Genomic DNA, 22914 nt, shown 5'->3' on the forward strand with positions numbered 1-22914 from the left:
GGTCTCCCATCCTCTCCCCTGGATTTTCCACCATGTCTAGCAAAGCCCTCAGTGAGGTGTGTCCTTAGCTACATAAAGAAAGTTCAATTCAGCATATTAAGATGAATTTAGCTAGAATTGGATGTAGTGAAGTGGTACATACAAAACATTAAATCAGATGGGCCTGTGGTCATTCCATGGCCGAATCATGGGATGTCTGTTGTTTTTATTGTTGTTCGTTCACTGAGCATTCACCTTAATGAATTCATTTTGAGAGGAAAGAGAGAATAGTTCTAATAGTAATCCTTGGTTCCCGCTGGAAGAAATTGCTGGTTAATCACTATTGCCATACAGGGCACAGATTCCCAAAACAAAAAAAGGAGGGGGGAGGGAAGCAGAATATAAATGTAATATTAAATAAATAGGAATCATATGCCATCTTTAGTTTTCATCATGAGATGCTCCTTTGTATTCAGATCAGGCCTTAGTACAATAATGTAGCTCTTGGGAAGAAAGATGCAGCCCAGTAGACCAGCACTGGAGGCCAACATGGAGAAGACCTGCACGGCGACCATGTATTTCCCCTTGGTGCTCAGGTAGGTGGGCACAAAGGACACCCAAACGCTGCAGAAGACCAGCATGCTGAAGGTGATCAGCTTGGCTTCGTTGAAGGACCCAGGCAGCTTCCTGGCCAGGAAAGCCACCATGAAGCAGATGGCAGCCAGGAAGCCCATGTAGCTAAAGCTAGTGTAAAACATAGCAACAGACCCTTCATTGCATTGCAGTAGGATCTCTGTAGCTTGGGAGTGCATGTCAGAATCTGGGAATGGTGGGAAAGTTCCCAACCAGATGGTGCAGATGACAACTTGGACACTGGAACAGGAAATGACAATGGAGTTGGCCAAACTCTTCCCCAACCATCTTCTCACCCTGTTCCCTGGCTTAGTGGCCAGGAAGGCCAGGACCACAGTGATAGTTTTGGCCAACACAGAAGAGACGGCAAGTGAGAAGATGATGCTGAAGGTAGTTTGTCGGAGGAGGCAGGAGGCTTTCCTTGGCCGGCCGATGAAGAGGAAGGAGGATAAGAAGGAAAGCAGGAGGGAGACGAGGAGGATGTAGGAGAGGTCCCGGTTGTTGGCTTTGACTATGGGAGTTTCTAGGAACTTAATGAAGATTCCTAACACATAGACGGTGGTTAAGGACAAGAACAGGGCAATGGAAGCCAGGATGATCCCCAGATATTCTGCATAGGAAAGGAAAGTTATAGTCTTGGGGACACATTGAACTTGGTTCTTGTCTGGATGCTGATCTTCTGGGCACTTGGTACAATCATCCGCATCTGAAAAGTAGGGAAATGACATCGATGTAACTAATGTTAATATTGCATTCATAGTAGTGGGTATTCAGTCGCATTTCATCAAACACATTTTTCAGGGTGACAGCCAGAAAAGCCCAGTGACAGTGGATGGAAGATACCTAGGCCATAGCTAGACCTAAGGTTTCTCCTGGGATCATCCAGGGTTTGCCTCTGCCTGAGCACTGGATCCCCTGTGTGTCACCTAGATGAACAGGTTTGACCCCTGGATGATCCAGGGATAAACCTTAGGACTAGCTATGTCCCTAGAGTGGCCAAATATGGCAGAATTGGCAAGGGATAACATTTCATTGGTGGAGGACATGCTTGGCCTCTGCACCTAGGAAGGCAACAAGGGCAGTGAGGTGTTCTTCCCAAGTCACTGAACCCCTTCTAGTCAGGGTAGGCTGCCCTGGGGATAGATGGACCATAATTTGAATCAGTATAAGGCTGTTTTGCACGTTGTTCAAATAGCAGTGTAGCTAAACTTAAATTAACCCCCCTATTTCTTAGGAAGAAAATGTAAGTCTTGGGTCTGAAACAAATATTTGTGTATTACATTCCATTGAATCATAGAATAGGTGAGTTGGAAAGGTCCTATAAAGCCATCGAGCCCAACCCCCCTGCTCAATGCAGGAATCAACCTCAAAACGTTCTTATCAATGGAACCTTCTCAAACTGGGGAGAGGCAACGAGTGGGGTACCGCAGGGCTCAGTCCTGGGCCCAGTGCTCTTCAACATTTTTATTAATGATTTGGACGAGGAGGTGAAGGGAACGCTGATCAAATTTGCAGGTGACACAAAATTGGGTGGGATAGCTAATACCCTGGAAGACAGAAACAAACTTCAAAGTGATCTTGATAGCCTGGAGTGCTGTACTTAAAACAACAGAATGAAATTTAATAGGGATAAATGCCAAGTTCTACATCTAGGAAATAGAAACCAAATGCACAGTTACAAGATGGGGGATACTTGGCTCAGTAATACCATTAGTATTACTTAGAGTATTTTTATCCCGCACCTCAGCCAAAAGGCTCTCAGAGCGGCTTACAATGTCTCAATAAAGAAGACAGTCCCTATCCTCAGGCTTACATTCTAAAACAAAAAAAGACATGACACACAAGGAAAAGTGAATGGGGAGGGAAGAGGGAGAAAATAAAAATAAATTGAGGAGACTGTTTAGGCTGCTGGGAAGGTCTTGCTCTGTCCTCTCATCTCCCAATGGAGGGGCAAACCAACAGCTCTCTCTTCCCCACAAGGTGAAGATGTTAGCAGGAATGCAGGAGTCCACCCTAAAGGATTGCAGGAATGCAGGAATCCACCCTAAAGCATCCCTGACCGATGGTTGTCCAGCTGCCTCTTGAAGGCCCCTAGTGTGGGAGAGCCCACAACCTCCCTAGGTCACTGGTTCCATTGTCGTACTGCTCTAACAGTCAGGAAGTTTTTCCTGATGTCCAGCTGGAATCTGGCTTCCTTTAACTTGAGCCGGTTATTCTGTGTCCTGCACTCTGGGAGGATGGAGAAGAGATCCTGGCCCTCCTCTGTGTGACAACCTTTTAAGTATTTGAAGAGTGCTATCATGTCTCCCCTCAATCTTCTCTTCTCCGTCCCACCATTGGTAACTTCTCCCAAAGGTGGGATGTCAACCAGTGGGGTCCCACAAGGATCTATATTGGGACCAATACTTTTCAACATATATGATCTGGACTTCACTTGTAATTTGGTTGTTTACTAGCAAAGTGTTGTGTTAAACCTCAGGTGTCTGCCGTGTCACTCGCCCCTGAACCTCACATTACTAGGAAGGAGAAGGTGAGACTCTTAAGGAGGCAAAATATTTTTAAAGAGTTACGCAGGGGGTCCAGGTCACAGGTGGAACCATGACACATGCATAAAGGATGGTGTTGCTGAAGGCATTCACCGCTTTCCAGCCTCGACACACAGCATCCATTCTCCAAGACATATTTGTAACAACTTTGTGAAATTCATTATGGATGTTACACATCTAACAAACTAGAAAGGATCCAGATATTTTTTTTTTTTTAAAAAAAATGTCCTTCACCAAACATCTCTAGGAGAATCTTTGCCCTCTTCCCTAAGGAACACCCTTTCTTCTGGGGTCACCTACCTTTCTGAGTGGAGATTGTCCCTTCTGCACAGGGAGCACAGACATAGCAGCAAATTGGCTCGCCTTCTGTAGCCACCTTGACGTACCCAGGGCCACAGCTGTCGGAGCACCTTGAATGGGGCAGGCTCTAACCATAAAGAGAAGGAGCATTAAACCAAAGGTGGTAGGAGTAATTCATCTACAGAAGGGAGTCATAAACATGTGTGTGGAAGGGTCACTTCATGAGTTTATAAACTTTTGGTGGCTCGCAATAATAGAACAAGAGCAACAGAATCAACACAGCTTCCACAAAGGCAATCCTGTCTCACTATCTATTAGAATTCTTTGAGAGTGTCAACAAACATAGTATCATAGAATCATAGAATAGCAGAATTGGAAGGGGCCTACAAGGCCATCGAGTCCAACCCCCTGCTCAATGCAGGAATCCACCCTAAAGCATCCCTGACAGATGGTTGTCCAGCTGCCATGTAGTTGTCAGCTGGACAACCGTCTACATGGACAACGTACATGGCTGTCCATGTAGACGGGGGTGATCCAGTGGACATTGTTTACTTGGACTTCCAAAAGGCTTTTGATAAAGTCCCTTGTCAAAATCTCCTGAGCAAACTTAGCAGTCATGGAATAAGAGGAGAGGTCCTCTTATGGATCAGTAACTGGTTAGAGAACAGAAAACAGAGAATAGGAATAAATGGTCAATACTCCCAATGGTGGGAAGTAAATAGTGGGGTCCCATAGGAATTGGTATTGGGATCAGTTCTTTTTAACTTGTCCATAAATGGTTTAATTTGTTTTTAGCTGTGTATATTTGTTGTTTTATACTGTATGCTTTTATCTGTACGCCACCCTGAGATCCTAATGATATAGGGTGGGACCCTGGGCAACAGCTGGTTGGCCACTGTGTGAACAGAGTGATGGACTAGATGGACCCTCAGTCTGATCCAGCATCAGGGCTCTTCTTATATCATTATCAGAGGTCTCTGCTGGCACAGCAAGAAGTTCCTGGAGAATTTATGAACTGTGGGGAAGGCATAATTCCGTGAGTGTTAGAAACAACTATTTCTAAACCACCACCATCCCAAAACAAATGCATACAAAGTCAAATGCAGCAGCCAACCATGAATATCGGCCTGTCAGAAGCCAACTGACTAAGCCTTCTAAAGAGATTGATTTGAGAGCCCACTCAAGGAAAGTAGGACTATGCCTCCCCAACAACCAGTCAAAATTCAGATGTTGAAATCTCTCCACGTGGGACAGCCTCAGGCATTCTATTCCTAGATGGGGCAGAGCAGTGATATCATAGAATCATAGAATCAGAGAGTTGGAAGGGCCCTATAAGGCCATCGAGTCTTAACGGTGAAAATGGCTTCCCCTGAGCTAGGTTCGGATGGGAATACCTAGTGCTTGGAAGGACTTGAACACAAGCAAATAGAACAAAGTCTCTGCTGTTGCCTTTGCTGGTAAAGTCTTGGTCTGAAATTAACACCTGGATATTCTCAGCTACCTACAAAGGATGTCCCAGCCTAAGATAACTACAGCAATCTTTCCTGGGTGCTAGTGGGCAGTTCAAAGATATAATCAATAATAAAATAAATATAAATAAACATAACAAATGAATAAATTCCAGATCATGAATAACCTATTCTAGGTTTCTCTTAGGTAAGTATTTGTCAGGATCAGGCCCGTTCCCCCAACTGTGGCCCGCCCAGAGAGCTTTGGCTATTGGGCAGTATAAAAATGTAATAAATAAATGAATTGGACTTGGAGGTTGAAAAAGAAGGAGAAGTAGACTAGCCAAAACAGGCAGCAGGGGAGAATTTTTTTTTAGGACTCTCCAGTAGTCAAGGAGGCCTCTTTCCAGGAGTTTATCGGACAGGACGCCCAGGCTCAGAGATCCTCCTCCTGGCCCCAGGGAACTGAGGGCTCCTCTACACCAAGCAGGATATTCCACTATGAAAGCGGTATGAAAGTGGTATATAAAAGGCAGGAGCCACGCTACTGCTTTATAGCGGTATTGAAGTGCACTGACAACTGTTGGGGCCCAAGACACATCTACACCAAGCAGGATCTAACACTACGAAAGCGGTATGAAAGCAGTATATGGTATGTGTCAATGGGCCCCAACAGTTGTCAGTACACTTCAATACCACTATAAAGTAGTCATGTGGCTCCTGCCTTTATATACCACTTTCATACCACTTTCATAGTGGAATATCTGCTTGGTGTAGATGAGCCCTTAGTCTTTGTCAGAGTGGGAGGGAACAATGAGTGTTGCTTAATGGAACCACTGGTTTCCCCCATACCTGGTTGAGCCATTTGGGCCACACGATGGCATCCCCGTCAATGGAGAACGTTTGGCGAGCGGCTCCCTGTCTCTCTAGACTCCCAAATTTCACTCTGATGACAGACTTATTGGGAAACACCACCCAGTTCAGGATGTCAAAGTCGGCTGCCAGGTCTCCGTTCTCAGCCACATACACACCATCCATGGAAGTATTGTAAAAATGGGGGTTTCTCAGGAAAGGGTGAAGCTAGAAAGAGCAAACAGCAGTATTTGAGAATATAGAAAACTAGGCTTGGGATCTTAGTCCTACCAGAGATGAGGTTTCTCACTCAAAGTGCTGATAGGAAGAAGCTGGTTTTGTGAGGTAAAAATTGCATACATCCAACCGTTACATTTTGTCACACAAACTGAAGATGAAGGAGTTAAATATGCTTAGCATTCAGGGCCCTCCTCCAGGCGCCTCCTCCAAAGGAAGCTCAGAGGGTGGCAACAAAAGAGAGGGCCTTATTGGTGGTGGTGCCCAGTTATGGAATGATCTCCCTGACAAGGTGCTCCTAGTACCAACATCATTAATTTTTTTGTGTTTAGAGGGGAAAACTTAAGGCTAAAATTCTAGGATCCCCAATAATATATACTCACTCAGAAACACCCATCTCAATAGCCTCAGTTTCGTATTGTAGGTGCAGGTGCACTTGAGGATTCTATGATTCTATGGACAACCATCTGTCAGGGATGCTTTAGGGTGGATTCCTGCATTGAGCAGGGGGTTGGACTCGGTGGCCTTGTAGGGCCCCTTTCAACTCTGCTGTTCTATGATTCAAGACAGAATGTTTACATTCATTCAGATTACACTTAGAACTTGAAACTAGGGATGTGCTCCGCTCCGCTTAGAACCGGAGAATCAGAAGCGAATTGGCCTGATCCGCCTTGCCCAGAGGCAGAGTAGAAGCAAACCGGGGTCCTGGAGAAGCATGGCAAAGAGAAGCAGCCATAGGAGAAGCGCTTCTCTTTTCGCGGAGCGATCCGCCCGCCAATTTGGATAATTTCGCCCATAGGATTGCATTGTGGAAAAGATTAGGGGATAACTGTGTTGTTTTTAAAGTTATCTTTCTGAAATTTCGTCTGCTTAGAGAGTCGTGGCTGGGGGTCATTATTATTATTATTATTATTATTATTATTATTATTATTATTATTAATATAGCACCATCAATGTACATGGTGCTGTTCAATGTACATGGTGCTGTCATTTTGACCCTACTCTCAACGCTCTGCGTGGTGCGGTTTGCTTGCTATAATTTTTTTTAAAATAGGGTAAAAAAAGCGGGAGAGGTACCTTTTTGAAGTGCTGAGAGACAGATTCAACTCCCAATCCTGATGAGAAGTGATGACCTCATGAAGCATCCTCCAATCCCAGCGTTGGAGGGGGGACTAAGGCAGAGCCACCCTGAGAGCTTTCTCCTTTGTGTCTCTTTGTGGGTTGGCGTTCGTGGAGAGAGGAGTTAGTTATAGGTGCTGCTGCTGTGTTTGGAGTTGGAGGAGATTAGATTAGGATTTAGCGTGGGTTGTGTGTGAGTTTGTTTGCTTGTTTCTGACTGTTTGCTTAGTTTGCTCTGTGTTTTTCCCTTACGTTGATTTTATATAAACTTTATTTTAAAATTTTGGAGTGTTTGTTTGGTTGGTTGGTTCCCCCCCTTCCCCCTCTTAAAGCCTGACTTGTTTCATCTTCCTTCTTTCTTCTATATAAAAAAAAATACAAAAAAAATATTCTCTATTTATTCTCTCTCTCTCTCTCTCTCTCTCTCTCTCTCTCTCTGTGTGTGTGTGTGTGTGTGTGTGTTACTTGGACTGTGTGTGTGACTCTGTGTTATTGTGTGAGTGTGCTGTGTGCACTGCTTGTGAAGTACAAAAAAAGCCAATACAGTTTGAGCATTTCAAATCCAGTTTGGGCAAAGCATACACACTTGTCCCATTTCCCTAAATACATATTATTAGTAGTATTAGTATTAGTATTATATATATTATCATCATGAGAAGAGGGAGCAGGCGCACGTCTGTGGCTGGGCGTGCTGAAAGCAGTGGTGGTCAAGGGAAGGCTCAGGCTGGCACCAGTAAGCAGGCCGCCTCTCCTGCTGTGAAACTCAAACGGGCAAGTCCGTGGTGGGGAATCTGCCGGGACTGACTTCCCCATACTAGATCTATGGCGTATCTCTGCCTGGCTCTCTGCCCGCCTGTCCTCCTCCTCTGTGACCACCTCGCATGGAAGGTTTGTGTGTGTCTTGCTTTGTCTCAGGGGACAAGTCCTTCCTGTGCTCACTTAGACTTTTTGAAGTTCCAAATAAATTTTTCAAGTGTGGAAGAAGATTCATATTTAGGGTTATCTTCTCCCCAATTCATGGCATATTGGGATTTCCTTTGAAATGGCCCCATTGAGCTGTCTGCAGCTTTAAATCCCTGAGATACTGGGGTGTCCGATTTTCAAAAATTCCCCAAAAATCAGGGGAGGCTTGGATTAGCTTGAGGCTTGGCATGCATGTGTATACATGCATGAGGTGTCATGGTGCCAAACTTGAGGTTTCTAACATGAAAATTGACAGAGATATAGAAAGGGGTGTTGGAATTGGGGTTAGGGGTGCTGCGTTGGAGGTTAAAGCCCCCCCAAAAAATCAGGGGATGATGCAATCTGCTTGAAACTTGCCATGAATGCGGATGTGCCTGCTTCCAAGTTTTTATCTGTCAAAATGTCGGAGAAAAGCCCATGTCTGAAAATGGGGTGTCTGATTTTCATAAATTCCCCAAAAATCAGGGGAGGCTTGGATTAGCTTGAGTCTTGGCATGCATGTGTATACGTGCATGAGGTGTCATGGTGCCAAATTTGAGGTTACTAACTTTAACAGAAAAAAAGTTGTAGGCTTTTTTGGATTACAATGCAAGCCTAAGGGGGGGGGAAAGCGGAGCTCCGATCCGGATCTGGAGCTTCGCAGTGAACCGGAGTGGACTATAGGCGGAGCAGAGTGGACCCGATTCGGAAGTTGCAGATTTGGAAGAGAAGCGGATCGGGGGGGTCCGTGCACACCCCTACTTGAAACATCTACTCAACCTGTAAAAAGGTGTCAGATTTTTGGGACCAAGGCCTTAGCTAGACCTAAGGTTTATCCCGGGATCGTCCTGGGGTCATCCCTGCCTGCTCCCAGGATATCCTGTCTGACATTTACATGAACAGGGATGACCACTGGACGATCCTGGGACAAACCTTAGATGTAGCTAAGGCCCATGACTTTTTGGAAATTTCAAACATAATGGGAACAACTATAACTCAATCCCCAGAACTGGGGCTTCTAAACTTATCCCATGGCCAATATAAATACCTATTACATAAGGAACTGGTGGGATATCTATTAATAGCAGTGTGAGTTCTTATTGCCAGATACTGGAAAGATTTATAAGGGATTTCAATAACTAAATGGTACAATAAAGTATGAGGGAAATAGCACTAATAAAAAAACGGAATCATAAGTTACGTATAGCAAAAGGACAAAAAAAAATCAATTACATTTGCTGCTGAGTGGGGGGCTTTTATTAAATATATGTATCGAGGCGGGGAACAACATTAAATACAAAATCACAATAAAATTCATAAAACTGGATAAAAGTATGTAAAACTGATACAACATTAAAAAAGGGTGACCCTATGAAAAGGAGGACAGGGCTCCTGTATCTTTAACAGTTGCATAGAAAAGGGAATTTCAGCAGGTGTCATTTGTATACATTATTATTATTATTATTATTATTATTATTATTATTATTATTATTTATTTATTTATTTATTTATTTATATAGCACCATCAATGTACATGGTGCTGTACATGGGAAACCTGGTGAAATTCCCTCTTCATCGCCACAGTTAAAGCTGCAGGAGCTATACTAGAGTGACCAGATTTAAAAGAGGGCAGGGCTCCTGCAGCTTTAACTGTTGTGATGAAGAGGAATTCTCACCAGGTTCCCCATATATTCAAGTGACACCTGCTGAAATTTCCTTTTCAATACAACTGTTAAAGATTATTATTATTATTATTATTATTATTATTTATTTATTTATTTATTTATAAAGCACCATCAATGTACATGGTGCTGTACAGATTACACAGTAAATAGCAAGACCCTGCCGCATAGGCTTACAATCTAATAAAGTTGTAGTAAACAATAAGGAGGGAAAGAGAATGCAAACAGGCACAGGGAAGTGTAAACAGGCACCGGGTAGGGTGAAGCTAACAGTATAGAGTCAGAACAAACTCAATATTTAAAAGCTATAGGGAAAAGATACAGGAGCCGTGTCCTCCTTTGCATAGGGTCGCCGTACTTTAAAATAACAATTGGACATGTTAAAAAACATCTGGGTAGGCCTGCCAGAAGAGATCAGTCTTTGTGGCTTTCTTAAATTCCGGAAGACTATTAAGTTGATGAATCTCTCCCAGCAGGTCATTCCACAATTTGGGAGCGGCAGAAGAGAAGGTCCTCTGGGCAACAGTTGTCAGCCTAGATTTGGCTGGCTGGAGTAGATTTTTCCCAGAGCACCTAAGTGTGGGGGTGGATTGTACAGGAGAAGGTGATCCTGCACCTAACGTCCTTCAGTGGGGGCACCCAGAAGAGGCCCTCCATCTTGTTTGTATGGGGCTTCAGTTAATTACCCTCCTTTGGCATAGATTCTAGGGTTGTTGTTGTTGTTGTTGTTGTTGTTGTTGTTTTGTATAGGGGGCTGGAATTGTTGTTGGCTGCTGGCTTATATAGCCTCCATCAACACACACACACACACACACACACACACACACACACACACTTGCATAAAGGGAGGAGCATGGCAGAGAACATGAGGTGGCACCATGGAACCAAGTAGACATCAAAGTGACAGCCCAGTCAGGAGGCAGCAAGGCCCCAAGAGAACCAGTAGGGTCTCCCCTGCCCAAGGAAATGCCCATGTAGAGAGCAAGAGATTGTACTCAAGTCATACCATGAAGGAAATGGGCCACTGGGCTGTGTCCTTAAAAGAACCAAAGAGGAACCAGGACATGGAGTTCCATAAGTGAGCTACCCTCGGAAATGTGCACAATTTCTCCTCGCTGACACATCTAAAACATTCTCAGGCCTTAGCTAGACCTAGCAGTGTAGCGCGATGGAGGGGTGAAGGTCCCGCGATATTTTTATCACGAGATCTCCCCCTCTGTTCAGAGGAAGAGGCGTGGCGCCCGCCATTTTGGTTTTTTTTAAGATGATTTATTTATTTATTTATTTATTTATTACATTTCTATACCGCCCAATAGCCGGAGCTCTCTGGGCAGTTCACAAAAATTAAAACCATTCAAAATATAAAACAACAGTATGAAACCATAATATAAAATACAATATAAAACCTTAACCAGATAAAAACAGCAGCAATGCAAAATTACAAATTTAAAACACCAAGTTAAAATGTATTTATAGACTGTTAAAATGCTGGGAGAATAAAAAGGTCTTCATCTGGCATCTAAAAGCATATAATGTAGATGCCAAGCGAACCTCCTTAGGGAGCTAATTCCACAGCCGGGGTGCCACAGCAGAGAAGGCCCTCCTCCTGGTAGCCACCTGCCTCACTTCCTTTGGCAGGGGCTCACGGAGAAGGACCCCTGAGGATGACCTTAGGGTCCGGGCAGGTACATATGGGAGGAGGCGTTCCTTCAGATAGCCTGGTCCCAAGCCGTTTAGGGCTTTAAATGTTAAAACCAGCACTTAGAATCAGGCCAAGACCTGGACTGGCAGCCAATGAAGCTGGAAAAGGACTGGCGTGATGTGGTCTCATCGGCCAGTCCCTGTTAGTAAGCACAATGCCCTGTTTTGTATCAGTTGAAGTTTCCGGACCATTTTCAAAGGCAGCCCCACGTATAACGCATTGCAGTAATCCAAACGAGAGGTTATCAGAGCATAGATCACTGTAGCTAGGCTATCTCCATCCAGATAAGGGCACAGTTGGTATATCAGCCTAAGCTGATAAAAGGTGCTCTTTGCCACTGAGTTCACCTGTGCCTCAAGTGACAGTTTTGGATCCAAGAGCACCCCCAAACGACGGACCCGATCCTTCAGGGGGAGTGCAATCCCGTCCAGGACAGGGCAAACATCACCTCGCCGGACAGATGAACCACCCGCTAACAGTACCTCCGTCTTGTCTGGATTGAGTTTCAGTTTTTTAGCCCTCATCCAGTCCATTACCGTGCCCACGAGCGCACGAGCGCTCGTGCACAGAAGGTAAGTTTTTTTTAAAAAAAGAAAAATTCCCCGCTCCCTCACTGCACCCCGATGGGCGCAGAGCCCAGCCACACATTCCGCGGTCTTGGGCCTAAAGTGGAGAGAGAGATTCCAGGGCAAGGAAGGGATCATCCCTCCCTGATCCCGGGATCCCCTGTGCATCATGTAGATGCACAGGGATGAACCTGGGGATTGCCACGGGATAAAGCCCCATCTAACTAAGGCCTCAGAGACTGATTCCAAGTCAATGGGTCCGGAATGGTACAATGGTTAGTATTCTTCAGTTGAGTTACCTGTGAGGGAGAAAAAACATACCTGCCATGGCTGGACCCTTTGAGATTCCAGTTGGCTGCCACCCACCAAAAGCATCTGCTTGGATCTAGATGAATAAGCAGAGTCTAAGGCACGGGCCACAGCCCAGACAGTGTTGTAAATGATGTAGTTGTCTAGAGAGAGGATTCTATCATGTATCGCCTGGGGTAGTGGAGTCTCCAGTTCCTCTCTCTCTTTGCATCGTGTCCAACCTTTCACAGACAACGCTTCCCTTGAATCAAAACAATGAAATGCTTTCTTCACAAACGGCACCATAGCAGAGAGCACTTCTGCAAAATCATCATATTTTGTTTTCTTCTTCGTCTGGATGGAGAAGGAAAAAATTCCATGGACATTTTTGTAAGAAAGCTGGTTATACATCAACTCCAAAGTGAGGTCCCACATAGCTGTCGTGACCCAGACTTTCCCTGCAAGGCGGTTCAACCAAGGCTCAACATAGTGTTGTACAAATAACATCCCATCTGTGAAGGAACGAGTCTCAGCATAGTAAAGAAATACGTTGACTTGTTTCCAACTGAGAAATGAAGGAACCTTCCTTTGTTTTAGCAAAATTTTGCTTGTTGTTGTTTCTGGGATTATTTGTGAGGTGGCAACACAGATACCGCTCCTAAGAAGCAGAGGAATCATGATCCTCGTGAACCTCTCCGCGTTGTTAGTGTCTGGAACAAAGAGACCGATCCACACCCATCTGAAATGCAAGAGCACTTTGATAATCTCCGGATACTGGGTTTCTTCTGCGGGGACCATGCGGTAGAGCAGAGGGAACTGAGTTTTATCGTTCAGAACATGGGAAACAAATGTGTATGTGACCTAATGAGGAAAGGAAGAGAGGGTTGTTTTGCTTTGTCTACAGATGAAATGCAATATTATTCACATCTAGCAAAATATTAGGCATTCACAGTGATGCAGGGAGGGGAGGCCCACATGATGCTGGGGCGAGGACTTTTTTATGGCAGAGGTAGAATATACACAATAAAACGTTAAATATTTTAGAAACCAACATTTTTACAAGGGTTATCTTAAATAGGGTGACCACATGGAAAGGAGGACAGGGCTCCTGTATCTTTAAGAGTTGAATAGAAAAGGGAATTTCAGCAGGTGCCCTGTGTATGCATGCAGCACCTGGTGAAATTCCCTCTTCATCATGAGAAGTAAAGCTCCAGGACCACTGCTCTCTTTGTATCTGGTCAAGAGGGCAGGGCTCCTGCAGCTTTAAACTGTTGTGATGAAGGGAGATTTCACCAGGTTCTCCATATATACAAAGGACACCTGCAGAAATTCCCTTTTCTATACAACTCTTAAAGATACAGAAGCCCTGCCCTGCTTTCCATGTGTTCAACCTATGAATGACCTCATCCTTTGCTGGAAGGAGTGGGGGGAAGGTTTTTCCTATTCACAACATACCCAAAATGTCCTGTATCAAGAAAAGATCAGCTATTTTGCAATGACATATTGTGCATTCTTTCTTTGCCCAAGGAGTCTTCCTGCTGTCCAACCCCCGAGGAAACTACTGTAAGTCTGCAGATAAGAACATAAGAAGTGCCATGCTGGAACCGACCAAGGGTCCATCTAGTCCAGCAACGTGTGCTGTGTGAAGAAGTCCTTCCTTTTAGTTGTCCTGGATCTCCCACCAATCAGTTTCATGGGATGACCCCAGGTTCTAGTATTTTGAGAGAGGGAGAAAAATGTCTCCCTGTCCACATTCTCCGCACCATGCATAATTTTGTACATCTCTATCACGTCTCCCCTTAGCCTCCTCTTCTTCAAGTTAAACAATCCCAGTTGATGTCACCTTCCCTCGTAGGGGAGATGCTCCAGGCCCTTGATCATTTTAGTTGCCCCTTTCTGCACTTTTTTCCAGCTCTATAATATCCTTTTTTAGGTGAGGGGACCACAGGATTCGATCATTTTTGTCTGTCTCTTCTGCCAAGACGCTTGTTCATGCACTGGTTATTTCACGGTTGGACTACTGCAACCTTCTTCTCTCTGGCCTTCCTTCTTCTCACATCAGTCCGTTGGTTTCTGTTCACCACTCTGCCGCAAAGATCATCTTCTTGGCTCGCCGCTCTGACCATGTTACTCCGCTTCTGAAATCTCTTCATTGGCTTCCAATTCACTTCAGAATCCAATATAAACTTCTCCTGTTAACCTTCAAAGCTTTTCACGGTCTAGCTCCTTCCTATCTCTCCTCTCTCATCTCACACTATTGCCCCGCTCGTGCTCTTCGCTCCTCTGATGCCATGTTTCTCGCCTGCCCAAGGGCCTCTACTTCCCTTGCTCGGCTTCGTCCATTTTCGTCTGCTGCCCCTTACGCCTGGAACGCTCTTCCAGAACATTTGAGAACTACAAGTTCAACCACAGCTTTTAAAGCTCAACTAAAAACTTTTCTTTTTCCTAAAGCTTTTAAAACTTGATGTTGTGCAGACTTCTACTGTTACTTTCTACTGTTAGTTTTTCCCTACCCAGTGCCTGCTTACCCTACCCTGTACCTGTTTGCATTCTCTTCCCCTCCTTATTGTTTTACTATGATTTTATTAGATTGTAAGCCTATGCGGCAGGGTCTTGCTATTTACTGTTTTACTCTGTACAGCACCATGTACATTGATGGTGCTATATAAATAAATAATAATAATAATAATAATAATAATAATAATAATAATAATAATAACAATTGTACATAGTAACTGTGGTCGTACCATATATTTGTATAAGGGCAGTACGATTCTGGCCATTTTATTCTCAATTCCTTTTCTTATAATGCCTAACATGGAGTTTGCCTTCTTTACAGTGGCCGCACACTGGGTGGACATTTTCATGGTTCTGTCCCCCACCATTCCTCATCCTACCTGTGGGATTTTGTAGATGTTGGTCATGGTTGAAATCTGGATGGAGTTTTCCGAGTCGGCCCCCTCAAGGACAGCCAGCAGGTAGCTCTGCTTTCCACAGCTGTAGTTTGGAACACTCTCCTGCCCAGTAGAAAGCAGGTCTACCAAGGCATCAGAAGACATTCGGGCATCGAAATAGTTGTCATAGATGTTGTAGCCCAGGGTGAGGTTGGGTAAGATCTGGGGATTCTGGTTGATCTCCCAAATGGCAAACAGGAAGGACAGGAGGTTCCAGAACTTCGAGGTCGTCTTCCTGCAGAAATATACACAATATCAACATCCTGCATTCAATGAAAGTAATATATTCAGGTCTTGCTTCTTTGACTTCCTGGGTCTTTCCAAGCAACACCAAGCTCCGGATTTAATTCCTAGACTTTTAATCAGGCTTACACTGATCCAGGGCAAAATGAAAAGCACAACGACCAATCCCCTTGTAATGCCCTAGTTAGCACAGTAGACCAGGCATTTAATGGCACATATTGGGGGCATTTACGACACTCATCTAAGCAGGTCAGGTATTTAGCTGCCTAAATAAATTTTGAATTTTGTATGTTTAGATTTTTATGCTGTATTTTTTCCTGTACTTTTATGCCATATTTTATTGTCTTATAAATTGTTTTCAACCAACAAGAGAGCTTCAGCTATTTGGGTGGTAAAGAAATGAAATGAAATAATAAAGCAATACTACAAATGAGAAGGATCTTGGAATTGTTGTGGATCACAAGTTGAATATGAGCCAACAGTGCGATATGGCTGCAAGAAAGGCAAATGCTATTTGGGGCTGCATTAATAGAAGTATAGCTTCCAAATCAGTGAGGTACTGGTTCCTCTCTATTCGGCCCTGGTTAGGCCTCATCTAGGTTATTGCGTCCAGTTCTGGGCTTCACAATTCAAGAAGGACGCAGACAAGCTGGAGGGTGTTCAGAGGAGGGCAACCAGGATGATCAGGGGTCTGGAAAGAAAGCCCTATGAAGAGAGACTGAAAGAACTGGGCATGTTTAGCCTGGAGAAGAGAAGATTGAGGGGAGACATGTTCAATCGCAGCTTTTAAAGTTGAGCTAAAAACTTTTCTTTTTCCTAAAGCTTTTAAAACTTGATTTTGTTCTGACTTTATACTGCTAGTTTTACCCTACCCTGTGCCTGTTTGGTGCATTCTCTTCCCCTCCTTATTGTTTTATTATGATTTTATTAGAATGTAAGCCTATGCGGCAGGGTCTTGCTATTTACTGTTTTACTCTGTACAGCACCATGTACATTGATGGTGCTAAATAAATAAATAATAATAATAATAATAATAATAATAATAATAATAATAATAATAAAAGACTTAAAAGGTTGTCACACAGAGAAGGGCCAGGATCTCTTCTTGATCCTCCCAGAGTTCAGGACAAGGAATAACAGGCTCAAGTTAAAGGAAGCCAGATTCCAGCTGGACATCAGGAAAAACTTCCTGACTGTTAGAGCAGTACAACAATGGAATCAGTTGCCTGGTGAGGTTGTGGGCTCTCCCACACTAGAGGCCTTCAAGAGGCAGCTGGACAGCCGTCTGTCAGGGATGCTTTAGGGTGGATTCCTGCATTGAGCAGGGGGTTGGACTTGATGGCCTTGTAAGCCCCTTCCAACTCTGCTATTCTATGATTCTATGATTCTATGAAAGCAATACTAATATTAATCCAAGTTCTCTCACTAAGGTTTGGCCCGTTCCAGATTCATTCCAGTTCATCTTATATGTGGTACACTTCACATCTTAAAAGCTGTTTCTAGATATAGATATTTAGACATTTAGAAATTTGTAAACTTTTCAGATTTTAGATGTATTAAATATGTAATGGATTTCTTTGTATTTCTTTCACACTTCTCTAAGGAGCCATGATCGGTTTCACTCCACTTGCTTTGTGGCTGCTCGTCCTCCCCTCTCCTCGGCTGGGAGTTGGGCCTGACACCCCCTTAGATCTGAGATAAAAGGGGGCAGAAAAGAGAAACGTAGGGAGGGGAGGCTGGAAAGATTTCCCCTCTTTCTGCTCCCTTTTCCTAAGGAGGAGCTAAAGAGGGAGGGAGGGAGCCTCCAGGCAGGGTTAGTGGATTTAGTTTACTCAAAAGTAAATCCCATAATTTCAACTGCTAACGTGACATGCTGCCCCTTGGTCTGTGCTTGGAGGGGAGAGAAATAGACAGAAGGGGGCTATGGAAGCGGTGTGTAAGTGCAATAAATAAATAAATAAAACATAAAGTAAATCCCACTGAAGATGCACAGCTTTGGATGTCCAAAGGAATGGAAATGTGATCCTACGTTCCTCTGCACTAGTAGACTATAAGCTTCAATGGATTTGAGGGAGGAAATGTAAAAAAAATAATTAAAAATCAATGGATGACCCAATCTGCTTTGAATTCAGCATGCTGAAAGCTTTTTTTAAGGCCTACCGCTGTGCCAATTTTGATCTTTTTTAATCATTAAAAATGAGGGTGCTGCTGGCAAAGAGGGTGCATTTCCCACATTTCTTTGGAAGTGTAAATGGACGAGTTAAGATGGGGGAAGCAGGAGGAGGAAGGATTTGAATTGGCAATTAAAACACCCGCTGTATATGTTGCAGTTTGAGCAATGTGCTTTCGCATGACCGGAAGAACCGTACTTCCTGCATACCAAAATATTTCACTTCTTTTGGCTAAGAAGTGCAATTAAAGCAGGATGCATGGGAGAGCTTCACAATAAAAGCAGATTATAAATTGGAAAACTTTGGAGTCCTTTGCAAGCAATTCGCAGTGATTGCTAGTGTGATGAAGCTCAATATCTCACCAGTAAAATCTGCCAGAAGGGGACTCCTCAAAGGTGGGCAGCTGAAACATAGCAATTGTTGTAGAGGTGTCTCCACCAATCAGGTGGTCTCCTGGCCTGTAATAATTTAATGGTTCCGTATGCTCCCTGAGCAAAGCCAAGGGGCATTTTGCCTTGTGCATCCCATACACTGCAAGAAGTAGCAGCAGAACAAGACACAGGATCATTCTGTGTATGGCTGGTACAGTCATCTCCCTAGTGACTGCTGCTTTTTCAACTCCCTGCCCAGCTAATCAGAAGAAGTCAAGCCCTCCTACAAGACTTCAGTAGGTTTCCTCATAGACATAGGACCCAGCCAGCCAAGGCTTGACGTCTGAAGAGGTTGATAGGATGCAAACCTGACATCCAAAGACCTGCCCTAAACCTCCTTCTAAACTCCACTGTGGCACAGGAGGCAATTATGCACCAGTCCTTTCAGTCTGAAAGTGATGAAACACATCACCTCATGTTCCTCCGTAATTCAATGTGTGTGTTATGGGTCTCCAAGGCCATCATTTAGAAAAAATCCCTTGATCTTTGGTGAGAAGCAGAAACAATCACTATGATTTTCATAATTATAAGGAGAAAAAAGAGTCAACGGTGCAGCATCATGAAATCTCTGTGTGACTCCACACAGAGGAGGGGGAAAAACCATGTTTGCAAGACCTCACTGATGCAATTCCATACTCTTCATTTTGGCCAGGAGCCAGGGGCCAGGGGTAGAGCTTGGCCTAAGTTTGACAGATAAAGCCCTTTTGTATGAACCGAGATCAAGTCAATCTGTAAGCACCTTGAAAACAGTGCAGTTATTACTAGAAGCCAGCATTGATTGATTTATTATTGATTTATTTAAAACATTTATATCCCACCCTATATCATTAAGATCTCAGAGCGGCGTACAGATAAAAGCATACTATATATATATATATATATATACCCAGACTGCTCCTCCAAGCCAGTTATAATTTTTGCCTTCTGGTGCCATCTAGGGACGTTTCTCAGAACTGTGGTCTTCTAGGGAAGTTCCAAGTTCCGAGAAATAGTTTTTGCCCTCTGGTGCCATCTAGGGATGTTCCTCGGAACTGTGGTCTTCTAGGGAAGTTCCACGTTCCGAGAAATAGTTTTTGCCCTCTGGTGCCATCTAGGGATGTTCCTCGGAACTGTGGCCTTCTAGGGAAGTTCCAAGCTCCGAGAAAGATAATTGCCAGGAGATTACGGCCTAGCAGAGGGGCCAAAACCCACAAACTTCTTCACCAGACTGCTCCTCCTCACGATTAGAAAATAGTGAAAATGCCCCCCAAATGTAAACAAACTGTTGTGGAAGATGCAGCAATGAGGGAACTGGCTAAAAGAAGTGCTAACAAAATAAATACACCTGTCGTGTGATGGGCTTTTTTGCTAGTACAATATAAAACAACTAGCAAAAAAGCCCGACATACGACAGGTGTAGAGGAGCAGTCTGGTGAGGAGGTTAGTGGGTTTTGGCCCCTCTGCTAGGCCGGAAGCTCCTGGCAGTTATCTTTCTTCGAAACTTGGAACTTCCCTAGAAGGCCGCAGTTCCGAGAAATGTCCCTAGATGGCACCAGAGGGCAAAACCTAGAAGTGGCTTGGAGGCGCCCTCTGGCCTTCTATCTTGGAACTTCCCTAGATGGCAGTTGTTTTTCTTGGTAGATGGCAGTTGTTTTTCTGGGCACTTCCATAGAAGGCCCTGTGAGCTCAGAATTTTTAAACATGCAAATAGGAGAGAAGGCAGAGGCAGTGGATTGGCCTATAAGTTCAAGTTGGAGAGAACATGCAAATAGGAGAGAAGGCAGAGGCAGTGGATTCACCTACTGGTGGGCAATGCCACTGTGACATCACCAACCAGTAAGCCAATCTACTGCCTCTGCCTTCTCTCCTATTTGCATAAGTGGCTTGGAGGAGGCCTCTGGGCTTTTATATCTATAGATAAATTTTTCAAGAACAAATCCTGCCAGATTAATCTGACCTCACTTTTTGATCAGGTAACCTCCCTTGTGGACGGTGGGAATGCTGTCAGCATAATATATCTTTACTTCAGCAAAGCTTTCGACAAAGTGCCCCATGATATTCTCATTAGCAAAGTAGCTAAAAGTGGGCTAGATGGAACAACTATTAGGTGGATCCACCGATGGCTACAAAATCGGACTCAAAGTATGCTTATCAACGGTACCTTCTCAAACTGGGGAGATGCAACGAGTGGGGTACCGCAGGGCTCAGTCCTGGGCCCAGTGCTCTTCAACAATTTTATTAATGATTTGGACAAGGAGGTGCAGGAAACGCTTATCAAATTTGCAGATGACACAAAATTGGGTTGGCTGGCTAATACCCTGGAAGACAGAAATAAACTTCAAGGTGGTTAGACAAGTTCTTCGCCCCAGGGACGGGATCCAATCAGCCCCTAAGCACGACTCCACACTTCAGCAACAGAGGGTTCAAAAGCACTTTTATTGATTAATCAAGGTCTGGTTTCTTGAAAGGCGAGCAGTCAGACAAAGAAACAGGGAATTCGGTATAGCATTTGTAGCCTGCAAAGGGCAGTGCCTAGTAACAGCATGAACCAATCAGAACATAACACTGGGGCATAACGGTCTTCTTAATCCTTGCTAAACAATCTCGTTGCTCAACTGTAAACTAACGTTCGTGTTGGAGACAGAGGCTCCTGTTTTTGGTAGATAAGGCAGACACAAGGCGACACCCTTGGGTACATGGCACCTCGCTTGCTACATAATGGCTACTTCATAGTTTCTTCCCAAAATGGAGTCACTTATGCTAACAAAGTGATCTTGATAGGCTGGAGTGCTGGGCTGAAAACAACAGGATGAAATTTAATAGGGATAAATGCAAAGTTCTACATTTAGGAAATAGAAACCAAATGCACGGTTACAAGATGGGGGATACTTGGCTCAGCAATACTACAAATGAGAAGGATCTTGGAATTGTTGTAGATCACAAGCTGAACATGAGCCAACAGTGTGATGTAGCTGCAAAAAAAGCCAATGCTATTTTGGGCTGCATTAATAGAAGTATAGCTTCCAAATTGTGTGAGGTACTGGTTGCCTTCTATTGGACCCTGGTTAGGCCTCATCTAGAGTATTGCATCCAGTTCTGGGCTCCACAATTCAAGAAGGACGCAGACAAGCTGGAGCGTGTTCAGAGGAGGGCAACCAGGATGATCAGGGGTCTAGAAACAAAGTCCTATGAGGAGAGAATGAAAGAACTGGGCATGTTTAGTCTTGAGAAGAGAAGACTGAGGGGAGACAGAGGCAGTATGTCTATGGAAACTTGGTTTTTTTATTTATTATTTATTTACTAACTTTTTTATTTATTTCATCTTTACACTGCTCGTTAGCCAAGGCTCTCTAGCAGTGCACAAGTAAAACCATAAAATATAACAGTGTCAGATAAATTTTTTAAAAAAATTATTATTATTATTTAAAAAAGGGCAATATAAAACCAACTTAGTTAAAATCCAGGGAAAGCCTGGGTGAAAAGGTATGTTTTCATGAGGTGTTTAAAGGATGTGACATTTTCCGCTTTCCGAACCACACGAGGGAGGGTTCTCCAGAGGGTGGGTGCCACTACAGAGAAGGCCCTGACTGCGGAAAATCTTCATGGTGACATTCCATTCATTTCGGATTGGCCAGCAGGGCCTCCTCTGAGGATCATAACTGTCATCCGGGTGCATATAAGGGAAGACATACTGCTAGGTATCCTGGTCTCAAGTTGTTTAGGGCTTTATAGGATAACAACATAGCCTTGTTACGTGGCTCAGTAGCTAACAGGCAGCCAGTGCAATTCTTTTGACACAGGTGTTATTTGAGCATAGCTACTTATCACAGTGAGCATACTAGCTGCTGTGTTCTGCATATGTTGCAGCTTCTGAACCACACACATGGGTAGCCCCACTTAGAAACATAGAATAGCAAAGTTGGAAGGGGCCTATAAGGCCATCGAGTCCAACCCCCTGCTCAATGCAGGAATCCACCCTAAAGCATCCCTGACAGATGGTTGTCCAGCTGCCTCTTGAAGGCCTCTAGTATGGGAGAGGCCACGACCTCCCTAGGTAACTGGTTCCATTGTCATGCTGCTCTAACCATCACAAAGTTTTTCCAGCTGTCCAGCCAGAATCTGGCTTCCTGTCACTTCAGACCGTTATTCCGTGTCCTGCACTCTGGAATGATCAAGAAGAGATCCTGGCCCTCCTCTGTGTGACAACCTTTCAAGTATTTGAAGAGTGCTGTCATGTCTCCCTTCAATCTTCTCTTCCCCAGACTAAACATGCCCAGTTCTTTCAGTTTCTCTTCATCCTCCTTGCCCTCTTCTGAACATGCTCTATTAGAGCGCATTACAATAGTCTAATCATGAAGTTACCAGTGCATGAATGACCGCAGCTATGCTATTCCTATCCAGGAACAGGTGCACGCAGGCTTGTTACCTCAAATACTGGATGTAGCACACAACCATCAGGGCTAGGAGCCATGGATAGCCTTCGCCTTCTTCAGGAATTTATCCAGCCCCCTTTTCAAGCCATCCAAATTGGTGGCCATCACTACATCTTGTGGCAGTGATTTCCATAATTTAACATAATTTAAGAGAGGCTTGCAAATGTTTTGCCCTGAGCCCGCAACATCAGCATTCAGAGCCCTGCCCTTTAAACACAGGGACAGCTCCTCTGACAAATTTTATCACCACCACCCCTTCCTGGAAAGATAGTTAGAAAAGCGTGACCCTGTGGCTCGCCTCAACTTTCACATGAATGGTGTGCTCCCAATCTGGATGTGGGACTGAAAGACCCAGGAAAAGTGTGGGTGTATGCACGGTAAATTGTAAGCAACCACAATTTGTGGCATG

At 44.2% G+C, this 22914-nt stretch overlaps 1 protein-coding gene across 1 annotated transcript in view; it reads right to left on the minus strand.

The window, feature by feature from the left end:
• Window positions 1–407: 407 nt before the first annotated feature.
• The window catches only part of LOC134395777 (vomeronasal type-2 receptor 26-like), a 35262-nt gene continuing 12755 nt past the window's right edge, over window positions 408–22914 (minus strand). Inside the window, exons 2-7 of the mRNA XM_063121939.1 lie at window positions 15192–15483; window positions 12986–13155; window positions 12328–12391; window positions 5759–5986; window positions 3459–3585; window positions 408–1318 (exon numbers count right to left, since the gene is read on the minus strand). Coding sequence (XP_062978009.1) covers window positions 408–1318; window positions 3459–3585; window positions 5759–5986; window positions 12328–12391; window positions 12986–13155; window positions 15192–15483 — 1792 coding nt within the window. The remainder of the gene's footprint in view (window positions 1319–3458; window positions 3586–5758; window positions 5987–12327; window positions 12392–12985; window positions 13156–15191; window positions 15484–22914) is intronic.

This window comes from Elgaria multicarinata, chromosome 3 (assembly GCF_023053635.1).
Source record: "Elgaria multicarinata webbii isolate HBS135686 ecotype San Diego chromosome 3, rElgMul1.1.pri, whole genome shotgun sequence".
NCBI lineage: Eukaryota > Metazoa > Chordata > Lepidosauria > Squamata > Anguidae > Elgaria > Elgaria multicarinata.